The sequence below is a fragment of the Leguminivora glycinivorella genome, chromosome 6, assembly GCF_023078275.1.
Source record: "Leguminivora glycinivorella isolate SPB_JAAS2020 chromosome 6, LegGlyc_1.1, whole genome shotgun sequence".
Taxonomy (NCBI): domain Eukaryota; kingdom Metazoa; phylum Arthropoda; class Insecta; order Lepidoptera; family Tortricidae; genus Leguminivora; species Leguminivora glycinivorella.
The window spans coordinates 2,138,123-2,152,226 of NC_062976.1; the positions used below are offsets into that span (position 1 = coordinate 2,138,123).

Sequence of the window (14,104 nt, forward strand, 5' to 3'; positions counted from 1 at the left end):
GTCGCGCCAATACGCAAGAGCGATAGAGATAGATAGCTACGAAAGAGATATTATCGTGAGCGTTTCGTGAGCGTTTGTGCATTCCGCTACGCACACTGATACTTTTGGTAGTGTGCGTCGTTTCCTCCGCTAATATTGATGCTGACTGTACCTGCTTAATATTAAAAATGTGGGTATCAAATCACCAATGAGTTTTTCGGAATTTATGTGCGAAATGTCATTTGATATTTGCCAGTCGCTTTTCGGTGAAGGAAAAACATCGTGAGGAAAGCCGGACTAATTCCAATAAGGTCCAGTTACCCTTCGGGTTGGAAGGTCAGATGGCAGTCGCTTTCGTAAAACTAGTGCCTACGCCAAAATCTTGGGATTAGTTGTCAAAGCGGACCCCAGGCTCCCATGAGCCGTGGCAAATGCCGGGATAACGCAAAGAGTATGATGATGATGATGATGTGGGTATCAAATCAGCACTATTGAACCGCGATTTCTTTAATCCCAATTTTTTTGAAATTATTACAAAAGATTAACAAATAATCGAGAATTTATCTTTTTAGTGTTAATTAACAAAACAACAGAATAATCGATTTCCGTTATTAGATAAACAATATCTATATTAAAATATCACGAATAATTTGCACGATATCATGAATATCTCTACTTATCAAAAAAGTCCCCCGAAATCCGGATATTATTTACCTATGTTATTTTATTTTTGGTCATGCATGCCTGGCAGGCAGTCCTTTTCGCACTATTTTAAGTGCGATAGGGACGCACCCATGCGATAAAGTTTATCCCACTAGTGTGCTACAAACGCTGGTCACCCTACAATGATTTACGCACTACGCGTTTCCATCACGCGTCTACAATGTGATGGTATCGTTGACCATTTATTCTATTACACAGTAAGTTTGTCATAATCTTATTGATACTAATTATCATCACTTGCCATCACGAAACAAAACTGTTAAAATTTTGGAAAAACTCCCGAAAGATTTTCATCATGTAACATGGCTAAGAAAAGAATACTCCCCGCTAACTCAGCTTTCAGACAAAAAAAACTAAATCTAAATCGGTTCATACGTTCGGGAGCACACACACAGACAGACAGACACGTCAAACTTATAACACCCCGTCGTTTTTGCGTCGAGGGTTAAAAAAAAAAAGGGTCGCAATCAAAGAGTATCCGTATATTTTGCTCCATGGTCACCCTACAATGATTAACGCACTAAGCGTTTCCATTACGCGTCTACACCGCGATAGTATCTCCGCCCATTTGCCCGCCTTTGTTCCGCCGCTATCTACCCATTGTTAAAGATGCACCCGATGTGATATATTGACCGTGTGTTATTAGATTTATTAGTAAACTAGCTTTTGTCGGCGGCTTCGCTCGCGTTATAAAGAAACAGAAAGTAGCCTATGTCACTCTCCATCTCTTCAACTATCTCCACCTAAAAAATTACGTCAATTTGTCGCTCCGTTTTGCCGTGAAAGACGAGCAAACAGACACACACACTTTTCCCATTTATAATATTAGCATGGATGATTGAATATAACTTACTGAGCAAATGCATTTACATTATAATACATTACGATACAAGTGAAGAAAAGAGTGGCAAACAATTAAAACACGACCGAGGAGTATTTTAATCAACACGAATTGCAAATTCCCTCATCGCACGGGAAAAAAATCCCAATTCGTTACTGGCTTCAAATTGGGACTTTCCCATTACCGACTACTTTTCTCTGCAGCTGACTGTACACGGTCCTAGCTTCGATTTGGCAGAAACTCCGATCAGTACTCGGGCCCATTGCGTAACCAGCTACAAACAGGGAATTTTGTGTTCCCGTTCTGTAGCCAGTTACAAAACTTAGTTACCAAACGGTACCACGCTGGGTCAAACCGGGAATCTTGATGCCCATTTTGCAGCCAGTTACAAAACGGTATTACTCTGGTCCAATACAATCCAAACGGACAAAGGCGCTATTTTCAAAAAAGTTGTCGTTCGTTCATTGGTTCCAGCCAAAAATACCGCGAATATTTAATATACTTATTACGTGTTTAATTTAGGGAAATGCCCAGATATAAGAACGCAGGTAAACTCATGATAATAATGAATGTTTACACAAAATACAATAACCTCGGCCTAAAGGCCACAAGTTCTTTGACACCGTTTAAATTCAGTTCCAAGAGTCGGTAAACTTATTCTTTATTGTTTAATGTCCCGCATAATCTAGACATGTAAGTAAATAATCAGTATGTTACTAATATCATTAGCTGATAAGTAGCAAAAATGATAAGATACCTACTGACAATCGTGGAATTTGATTTTATTTATTGTGATTTTTTATAAACCGTTTGCAAAACCAATATAAAGTGTGCAACCAAAGAGAATCGAGTATACCTAAGTAAAGAATTATTGTCAAATAAAGGAGTTGTATATAATTGACAGCAGAACTATCTACTTTTAAGCTAAAAAAAAGTCTGAAACTGGGTAGTAGCCACATGGATTTTCCACCATGTGTGAATTCACTAGCACTTCTGCTATGATGCAAAATAACACAATAGAAATCACTTTATAAGTAAAATTATCTTCTTAAACTAAAGATAACGGAACAATATGGTATGACTTACAAAAATTCCAGATACCTAAAAAAACATAACACCCCTAATAGTTCTACGTGACCATTTTATTTAACCCGTATCTAATTTACGACCTCCTTTTATCGAACGGTAGGTCCCATTTTGTATTAGTAAAAAAAAATACAACACCGACCATTCTTTACCACAGCGTGGCGCCAATGTTCAAAAAAAGATATTTAGTAGCTACACCACTTAGTCGTACGATGGTCGCGCGACGGCGATGCGACGCATACGAAATCAAACCTTATCGATATGGAAGTATGAGACGCGACGGCGACGGTCGCGCGACCGTCGCCCACGCAAGACACGGCGTCGGCAAACCTTTTTTATATATAGCCTTTTACTTACAATGTAAACCGCCTGCACCACTACAAAACTACACCTAAACTAGATAATATATGCCTAGTCATATCCAATTTTCGCCCTATCTCCTTAAATAAATACCACACCTCCAGTCTTATATCTATCGAGCAGATGAAGTCGGCTTGTGGTTCACTCTGTGCAGCACACCTAGCGTCACTACTCTTTCGGTTCTGACAGAATACCAGCGCTGCGGGTCTCCGCAGCTTGATGCTGAGTCAGCGCCTCTTCTTCGCACCATCACATGGCTCAACTTATTTTTATACCTTAGTATACGTTTAGGGTTTAGTTTAATGCATGTTACCAATTACATATAACTTTAATTCTGCATGTTCTATTTACTTAACTTTACTTTTAACTAATAACGATGTATGTATACATAAATTTCAAAATTGTTTGCCATTAGAGCCATGTAATAATGAGAAGAATAAAGATTTTTATCTATCTATCTATCTAAGCGATAAGCCATCGGCGACGAGACGCCAGACACGAAAAAGACAATCACTACTAGTCATGTGCAAATTGCGGAAACTTTCCAAAAAAGTTTCACGAAAAATAAAGGGAATTTAAATGTATGAAATGGAACGTTTCCATCCATACAACTGTCCATACAATGAATGGAAAGTTTCCGAAGTTTTCCTATGTGAAAATTTCACTGGAAACTTTCCGTCGGCACATCAGTAATCACTACGGTGTATATCACCTAACCACAAAATTAAATTTTGAATAAACCCCCGACTATAGACCACTATGGACTGATTTACATGAAACATGGCTAAGAACACTCCCGACTAACTCAGCTTTCAAACAAAAAAAAACTAAATATAAATCGGTCCATCCGTTCGGCAGCTACGATGCCATAGACACACACACAGACAGACAGATAAATAGACAGACAAACAGACACACAGACAGACACGTCAAACTTATAACACTCGTTTTTGCGTCGGGGGTTAAAAAGAAAGAGGGATTGATTTATAAGTTCATCGGTCACCGACGAATTGTAACGACACGCTAGCGCACAGAACACGCTAGCGCTATCATAGGATCTCTTATATTCACACAGGAGCTTAACTATACTCTGTCAAGCAAGTCTGTCAGTTAATAAGAACAAAGAAAACTATATGCATATCCTTTTCTTTACGCCGTGGCTTGCGTGGGCGACGGTCGCGCGACGGCGATGCGACGCATACGAAATCAAACCTTATCGATATGGAAGTAGACGACGCGATGGCGACGGTTGCGCGACGGTCGCGCGACCGTCGCCCACGCAAGACACGGCGTTAGGGTGCTAGAGAAAAGGTTACCTATAATAGTTATTTGGCCGGATACCGGATACCGAATATTCGGCCTAACCATCGGCCGAATATTTGGACAGCAGAATTTTACCTACAATACCTACAATTTAAGCAGGGAGCGAGCGCGTCGTGCAGGTTTTGACTTGTTTCGTAGTGAACTTCGCGCGGAGTCCGTTTTTGTTTAAATGTTTTTTTTTTTTTTAATAAAGGGCTATGATTATGAGTATTATAATCGTAACTGTTTTTTTTTTTACATTTAATTTGTTTAGGTACTCCAAAATCATTCAATCAAAAATAGCACATCCAGTATCCGGCCGGATAGCATGTCACTATCCGGTATTCGGCCGAATATTAAAATAAGGGCCGAATAGGCCGGATACAGAATAGTAACCGAATATTCGGTGCATCTCTAGTTCTTATTAACTGACAAACTTGTTTGACAGAATATATCTTTTTAGAATATTCGTTTCTGTCAGCGATAGCTCGTCGTTTAATCGCTTTAGGTAGAACCAGTGCCTTAACTGAGATAGTACCTTGAGTATAACCAGTATACGTGTAACTCTAATTTCTTGAAGTTATAATGGACACAGGGGTCAAACTTATACTGGTCAACTTATACTGATAATAAGGTACGCTTTAAAAAAGAAAACATGAGTCATACATTTAAAAGGCGCTTAAGACCTTTAGAGTAATCTAATTTGGTAATAAATTGACATTGACCGTAGGATCTTTTTCGATTTTTTAAGTAACTTATTTGGTATTTGAAGAATGTGATGCAAGAGCCATTGATTAAGCACGGTAAGGCACAAAAAATGTCTTTAGAAATGAAAAGGGCTACTTGTGGTCATGGTTCAAGCTGAAATGTAACTGTTCGAGGCTTATGGCCATGTTTGGGGTTTTGTATCAAAAAATAAATGATATCTAATTGTAAAAAAATGTAAAGTACAGCGGGACAAACCTCGACTGGGGGGCAAATGTAACTGGTCCATTTTTTCCATGTTTTACAATGTTTGCATTATTAAATAGAGTGTCCACCGGTTATATATGGTAGGCGTGTTCAGTGGATACATGTAGAACTCAACATCATAGTGTAATGATGGAAAACATTAATTGGTTACAATTGCCTCCCCTTGGCTTGTGATATCTGATATCATACTCGTTAAATCAACACACTCACACACACACACACACACACACAATCACGCCTGTATCCCATAAAGGGGTAGGCAGAGCACATGAACTACTCAAGTTTCAGTGCCACTCTTGGCAAAAAGGGGTTGAAATAAAACGAAATTGTGACATTGCAGTGACAGGTTGCCAGCCTCTCGCCTACGCCACAATTTAACCCAACACAAATACACTGAGAGAAATTTGCATTGTGAATTTAACAAGTTCGACTTGTTGCGGTTTATCCGTTTGAATCAGCCAAACGTATGTTTAAAACAATATGTGTCAGGTTGTTTTTATAAAATCGACTTGTTGATTCAAATATATTGCCGATTCAAATGACAAGTAGCTTGTTGTTTGAACCAAAGAGCACGTAGGCGCTATTTTAACCAAAAAACCTGTTGAACGAACATGAAAACTGGTTGTATTTTCTCTCAGTGATACAATCAACACAAATATTAATATTCTGTAGAAATATAAATAATACAACAAAATCAACACAAATATTAATATTCTGTAGAAATATAAACACAGAATATATAATAGTACAAATAAATAATAATTTGAGGACTTGTCCCCAATTCCCCGTTGGCATGGTGTCACTAGCGGCGCTAGCGCATCTCGTGACGTACCGGAATTCCTTCGCAGTTTAGTACTTAAGAGTAACTAGAGAGCAAAGGGCTTAACTACTACAAAATACTAATTAATGAAATTTTTAAATATAAATTATGTTTCAATTGGCTAAAAATACACAATCACTTAACAAAAAAAAAATATTTAAAAAAAATAACCAAATCCCGCGCATAAGCCATACATTTTGTTCAGTGCGAGATAATTATATTTTAATTTCTCCCAATTAAAATACTTTTCACCACATCAACTGGTAAAGCCGGTAAAGGCTCTTTACTATTCGAAAACGGATAGCAAAATTGCATTTTATCCACAAGAGCGCAAAGTAATTTCATAGAAATTTTAACTTGATGGTAGATTTACCTATAAATGATGACAATGAATCATAAATATTGAATAAATTGATGGATTTGATTTGATTTCATGTTTTATAGTCAGTATTTTGTTCGAGTTGGTGTGGTGAAAAATTTTGTGTTTCTCTCGGTGGCAAAGTTTGTTTAACCTTCGTGCCTTGAAACCCTCGCAACAGGTTTTGAATTCAATATTGGAATCTTTCCCTTGCTCGGGTATCAATATCGGTACGTGCGGTTAAACAACAAATTCGCCCCCTTGTAAAACAAATAACTATTATAAGTTTACAGTGTGTAGCAAATAGTTACACTTATTTATATGTAATGTTATTTATCTTCAACAGTTTATAGCGGGACTTACCCACTCTAAACGTATTGCCCGTATCTTTCGGTAAAGCACACCGCTATCGCTACTCGAGACAATCTAGATATGCTAGACGCAGCCCTAACCTTTTTTTTTTTTTTTTAAGTGAGGAAATGCTTTACGCATACCGCTCCGGCGCGGGGCGAACCGGAACGGTTATGTGGGACTCCCTGTTGTGGGCTAATGAGACCCCAGGTATACCCACTAAAACCTCACTGTTGGCCGCATCAACGCTTTCTGGGTGGGGCCCGGGTATCGGGTGACGACAAGCTTCCGAAACCCCACCAGCGGCTGTCCGAAAAATTTGGACTACACTCAGAAGAAACTCTTCAAGGCTGGCCTCTCAGGGGACCCTCGTGTAGGTGGCAGACCTCCCCGAATCTGCCACCCACGGGTTCCCTTAGGGGGGAAGTTGACGGTCGCACGCCAGGCGCCTCCGTGCCACGCGCTTGCGACGCATCGGTTGGGACGCAGCCCTAACCTAACCTAACCTGCGCTTAGCATTAGGTAAGAAACGTCGAATGTCTATTTAATCGCACTCTCGTGCGCAAAGTAGTCCTTTAATGTTCTCTTTATGTGCTTATTTTACAGGGCGAAATAAAAACGACCGTTCAAACATTGCATAGTGACTTCTAAGGTCGTAATGAACAACTTTTATTATGAGACCAATGCTGAAATTTCGAAAAAAAAAATGCTTGTTCCATAGAAATGAAGTTCATACATAAATAAATATCATGGGACATTCTTACACAGATTGACTGAGTCCCACGGTAAGCTCAAGAAGGCTTGTGTTGCAGGTGCTTAGGCAACGATATATATAATATACAAATACTTATATACATAGAAAACATCCATGACTCAGGAACAAATATCTGTGCTCATCACACAAATAAATGCCCTAACTGGATTCGAACCCGGGACCGCGGCGTAGCAGGCAGGGTCACTACGCGCTAGGCCAGGCCGGTCGTCAATATATTAATAATAAGGTACATATATAGGTAAATTCACACATACTAACTGATTTCGTATCGTATACTAGTTTATTTTAAAAGTAGCCTATGTCACTCTCCATCCCTTCAGCTATCTCCACTTAAAAAATCACGTCTATTCGTCGCTGCGTTTTGCCGTGAAAGACGGAGAAACAAACAGACACACACTCTTTCCCATTTATAATATTAGTATGGATACCTACCTATATTTTGGTCAACTTACTCTTAAATCTCGTCTTAACGGACCACCGGCCTCGCAACTTACACCTAAAGTAACGACCAACTCCAATTAAAGTGATAAATGTGGCAACACTCCGATTAATGGCAACAGAGGTCGCCACTTTATCACAAAACGCCAATTAAAAGCAATAAAATTGACACTAATTGCCGAACTTGCGCTTTAGACTTGAAAACAAAATGGACGTCGTTAATTCCAATAAAATTGGAAAAAGTCACAACTCACGTAAATTATTCACTTGAATTTACTCTTGTATCGATGAATGGTGAATGCCAATTTATTTTTATCACTTACCACTTATTTGGGGATATAAATCATGATTTATATACGATTTATCACCGATTTGATTGACGATTTGTCGGCCAACGAGGGCTAAGAAGTGTAATTGATTTTTGCGCCATCTAGCGTCGAGTAGCGGAACTATTATGCGTTTACATTTCGGCAAAATTTTATCAAACCGGAAATACCATTCCAAAAGAAGAAAAGTGATAAGGAATATTTTGATTATAAAATCAAAAACATCGTAGAAGATAATCTTGATATTGGTTATATATAAATTTTAGATCAATATTGACTTCCATTTACGGTCATTTCAAGTATTGCAATTAGGAAAGACGTAAAATTTATATTTACGTAACATGAAAATAATAATATAAGTTGTTAAGTACTTATTTTAATATTGAATTGCAGATAATGTAATTTTTTTATAGTCAGTAAGTAAGGTATGTACGATATCGTATTTAAATTTTAGATTTATTTCAATTCTCTCAAAAAATCTCAAAGAGAGCTTAAAATGAGCACTTTTTCTTATTAGATCTCATAGTTTACCTACCTTAAGTACCTAATATTTAAGTTATAATAGCTGTACTGTATCTTTTAATAAATGTGAGTGTGTTTAGTAAAGTTCCCACTTTGTCGGTTAGGTACCATTAAGGCGAGATTTACTTGTATCTTTATATGTTTCGGGACGTTTTACTAAACACACTCACAAATAGTTTCTAATATTCCTTATTTTTTACAAAACACCATCGTGTGCGCTTCGGTCAACGTTCCACACTATCTCGAGTTAAAACGACGTAACCACCGTCAGTTTTGTATTAGTTTTAGTCTGTTTTGTTTTAGCTAAGTGCAGACCTGATTGCCTTTTGTCGCCTGCATGGCTGCGCTAGATTTCCTTACATAGATTCCGCATGTGGTAGAATCTGGAACCGAGTTTTGTGAAACTCAAAAATAGGCGTTTTCTGAGAGGTAAACCTTTACAATTTTGGTCCCTGAATAGCAATTTTCGTTGAAAACGTTAAGAGATTATCTATGATTCTGTGACTGCAAACTATGTCACGGAGCTAAGCTACTTATGCCAATTTCTTCATCAGCCTATTACTTGGAACAGTTGGAACACAAAATACTATGTCGTCAACGTATTTTTAAGCTTCCAGAGGCTTTTTTACAAGCATGGTACGCGTTCAGTACAGAAGCTTCGAATGTGTGCGTAGGAAGGAATAGGAACGCGCCTCTTTCATATATTTGTTAGCCAGTGTCCGAGGTGTGCTTCCAGTTAGAATTCACTAGATTGGCTAATATTGTACTAAGACCGACTCAAGTTATTTTCCGTTCTCTATCTAGCGAGTCACATCTATAATGTTTACCAACATACCATAAATAATAGTCCTAACTTGGTAACCAGCAGTTGCAAGTTCAGTGGCGTTCAAGTGACATTTCTCTAATCAATTTTAAACCCTGTACTGTAAGCTTACAAGTCCGTTTTTTTGCTGTCGATTTTGTAGTCGAATTAAAGATATACGTAGTACAAAATTTAACACTAATCCCAGACACTCTTCTTCTTCCTGCTAGACCTGTTCCCATTTACTTGGGGTCGGCCTTCCTTGTCCTCAATTTCCATCTAGCACGGTCTTGTGCTATGTGTTTATTTAAATGAGCTTCTTTTAGGTCTTTTTGATTTGTTAGACCTGTACCCCAAAAGCATAAAATTGTTGTAGTAATTCACCTCTAGTCTAACAAATCGTCTTTTTCAACCGTCGTACGGTACACTAATCCCAGACACGATTAAAAAATTCCAACATTATTAAAGGCTCTATTGAAAAATAAAATCAGATTTATAGCAAAGCATTATATGTATATTATATTGTCTAATCATCATAATATATGGACATCAATATTAAATAACTAGCTTTTACCCGCGGCTTCGCCCGCGTAATAAAAGTATTCATTAAGATTTTCATTTGGATCCGTAGGGACCGTAGGTTTCTCTGTAGGTATATTTATTTATCTGCGATTATTTCGATTGCACATAATACTTTTGCTTGCAATGATTGTAGAAATATTACACATCGACCACAGCGTAGGTAATTCTATATACGCTGGGGAAACCTTTATAAACATCCCACATAGCCCGTATTTCGACACTATGATCGGTGGGTAAAAAGTACTTTTTTCTATTATCCCTTACAATTTTTTACATTTTGCTTATACTTATCGCAAACGTAATCTTCAAGCAAGCAAACAACGATCGTCTTAGAGCACATTGATTGTAAGAGACCGCCGACCGATTATCCGTATCCCGCTAACGATACCCATATTATCCGTATCCGTATCCGTATCCGTATCGCTATCGCTATCGCTATCGCTATCGCTATCCCTATCGCTATCCCTATCGCTATCCCTATCGCTATCCCTATCGCTTTCCCTATCGCTATCCCTATCGCTTTCCCTATCGCTATCCCTATCGCTATCCCTATCGCTATCCCTATCGCTATCCCTATCCCTATCCCTTATCAAGATGTTTAATGATATAACACTTTAAGTTCTCGCGCTTTGTACACATATTTAAAGTCACATACAGGTCGAACGCGATTAATTAACATTATTTTTACCTTTTTTCCCAACGTTTCGGCCAGGTTGCACTGGCCGTGGTCGCGGAAGACTGACGTCCCAGCAAAATGTCACCGGAGATGTAAACAACACAAAACTACCCGATATTAATTTATATAAAATGTTCGGGGTAGACAAATAAATATAATCTACCCGCTTTTAGTTAATGTTTATTTCCCACCATGTTTATTTTAAAGGTATAAATAATGTTAATTAATCGCGTTCGACCTGTATGTGACTTTAAATATATGTTTAATGATTTCTTATCAAGTGCTAAAATATAAAGTTTCATGGTTTTATCATTTAAAATTAAGAAATCCCATACAAACTTTCAACCTCTTTTTCAACCCCTTCATCCCTTTTTTTTCGAAATAAAAAGTAGCCTATGTTCTGTCTCAGGGTCTAAAGATTGTCTGTTCCAAATTTCATCAAAATCGGTTGCGTGGTTTAAGCGGGAAAGCGTAACAGACAGACAGACAGAGTTACTTTCGCATTTATAATATTAGTATGGATATGGATGGATTCGGGAAAAACACATACCTTTGGCCGAAATAAACGCTTTCATTTCGTTTTATATAGGTACATATAAACTTTTCGGCATTCGGCATTGTACTTTGTACTCATAAGCTCATAACTGACATTCCGATATAGTCCGGCGAACTTATAGCTCTACGATTACGACGTACAGTCAACCAATTGTAGCCCTAGGCCACTCTAAGTACAACCATGTCAAAATGACAAACAGTAAGAGATTTCTTACAATCTGATTTATAACATCACTATGACATAGTTCTACAGTGGCCTAGGGTTCCAATTGGTTGACTGTACTTCTACAGATGCTCATTAAAGATAGTCGCTAGACGAAACAGATCACATCAGACTCACATTGGTTTCAAGTTACATTTTATCTTCCAGTTACGGTTTGAACTCATGCGGAAGTCGTAAATGAATTAATAAGGAAGGTAACGGGATACTAGTCTGGATGTTGGGACGATTAGCGTCCTTGAAATGGTTAGTATGCCTATATCTGAATTGGTATTTTTACTTGCTGATTATTTTAATAAGTAATTTTTATACTTTGAAAATTATACCTAATTAAATACAACTGCAACGCAAAAAAAAACACTTAACGTAGCTAACAGCGTCAGAGAAATTTTCCGTAGGCACATCAGTAGTAGCGATCAACGTTACATCTGCTACGCCCACAGGACTCTGCCACCAGGTGTTAGGGTGACCAACGATGGCATGTAATGCTGGATGGCGTGTGATGCTAGGTGAAGTTACTTTACTCACATCAGGCAGCGTAGCGACCAACGTCACATCTGCTACGCCCACAGGGCTCTGCCACCAGGTGGTAGGGTCACCATCGATGGCGTGTGACGCTGGATGGCGGCGGGCGGCGGGGCCGTCCAGACCTTCGCATACGTCACAGACCACGCCGCGTCTGAAATCAAATTAGAAATTAACTGTCTTGACTGGATATAGATTTGGATTGATATAAACAAAGTATGCGTAAAGATGAAATACCAGTAGGGATGCACATAAACCGCCGGCTGTCAACAATATGCCAGGACCATACCATACTCTTAGTTATTTCGGTCACATTTCACGTCGCCCGGCAGATAGTTAGCCTGGAGAAAATAATTATGACGGGCAAAGTTGAAAGCATGATACCTCAGGCACCTCCCCTTACTAGATGGTGTGCTCAAATTACTGCACCCATGCGATTAAAACTACACGAGGCCATGCGCTCGGCGAAGAACAGACGCCTATTGAGGGAACGACTAAAGAAGAAGAGATATTAAAACCTAAAAATAATAAACATGTAGTTGACAGACACTTCTACATAGACAGTGACATGTTGTCAACAATCATACAATTTTAAAAATCATAGAGATATGAATATGAGTTTGGTGGCCAAAAACCTTATTGAAATATGAAGAGTAAGTACTAGTAGTTGATGGTTGATTGTCATATTTGACACTACTGTCACTAGCGGCCCACCCACAGACCTATCATTTCGCTTACTTATCCTATTTCTATGGGCCCACCGCAGTTTGGCACGGGTTACAGGAACCTCCAATCTCCATACAGGAAACCTTAACGAATCTTCCGCAAAAATCAGTCATGATATTTTTAAAAACGCATAAAAATTCGTTCAGTCTAATCACTGTGAGTTTGTCGCGAACAAACAATCAGGAACACGGGCAAACGCGAAAGTGAATAGTGATTTGAATTTTCTTGTTGTTTTGTGTGTGTTTGTGTGATGTGCTGATGTTGACGATGAACCTTCCATCTCCTATTCAATGCTAATGTTGAACTGCACACGTAAGTAACTTGCCAATTTCATTAGTAGGTCTTTCCTAATGCGAAGCTTTTAACTAACTTTCTCGATGTATCTCTGCAACACCATTGTCCCCACAGCGAATAGGGCCAAGTCCAGTGGTTCAGGGAGTAACTTCCTCCCCGGTTCCATAGTGTCATCTGATCCATTGTTTTCGCCCAACGTCAAGATAACGTCTTTCGGTCAGGGGGGTTACCATGAAGTGCTAAAGCCGTTCAGTTTAGATTGAGAGAAAGGAACGAAGTTGTTCCCGTCCCTCTCAACCGTTTCGTCCTGAACCTAAACTGAATTATCTTTTGCTGTGTCACGAAACGCTCACGAAACGAAGCGTTAGTAGATTTATCTCTATGCGTATTGGCGCGACAGAGCCAAATGAGGTCGGAGTGCCATTCGGCTACGGGGCCTGGTCTTTTGCCGTCAATCTTGCATTATCTTTTGCTGTGTACAGTCTTTTTATGTCTTGAATGAGGTGTAAGAGTTTGTGTATTTTATTTATAGAGGTAGAAAAAGAAATGGACAAGACTTACTTTCCCGGCGTATCCCTGCAGTAGTCCTCAGCCCCATTATCACCACAGGTAGCGTTAGCTTCTATCACCGCGAATGGAGCCACGTCCAGGGGTTCAGGTAGCAGTTCCCGACTCGATTCCGCGGTGCCATCTGTGACTGTGGTGCTGGATAGCCTGTCGAGGACTGCTCGGCCTGGTGGACAAAGAAAGGTTTGATTAAGATTTCGTGCTTATTAGGAAAACCAGAAAAAAACCTGTCGCAGAAAAAATGTAATTCCTTGCTGGCGTCTATATTTCACAGCTCATATAACCCAGCAACCTTCAAATCAAG

General features: G+C 38.9%; 1 protein-coding gene across 1 annotated transcript in view; it reads right to left on the minus strand.

Annotated features, from left to right (window-relative positions):
- Positions 1 to 14,104, minus strand: part of LOC125226931 (laminin subunit alpha-2-like) — a 162,876-nt gene that overhangs the window by 56,099 nt on the left and 92,673 nt on the right. Inside the window, exons 2-3 of the mRNA XM_048131112.1 lie at positions 13,795 to 13,966; positions 12,217 to 12,367 (exon numbers count right to left, since the gene is read on the minus strand). Of these exons, the coding sequence (XP_047987069.1) occupies positions 12,217 to 12,367; positions 13,795 to 13,966 (323 nt within the window). The remainder of the gene's footprint in view (positions 1 to 12,216; positions 12,368 to 13,794; positions 13,967 to 14,104) is intronic.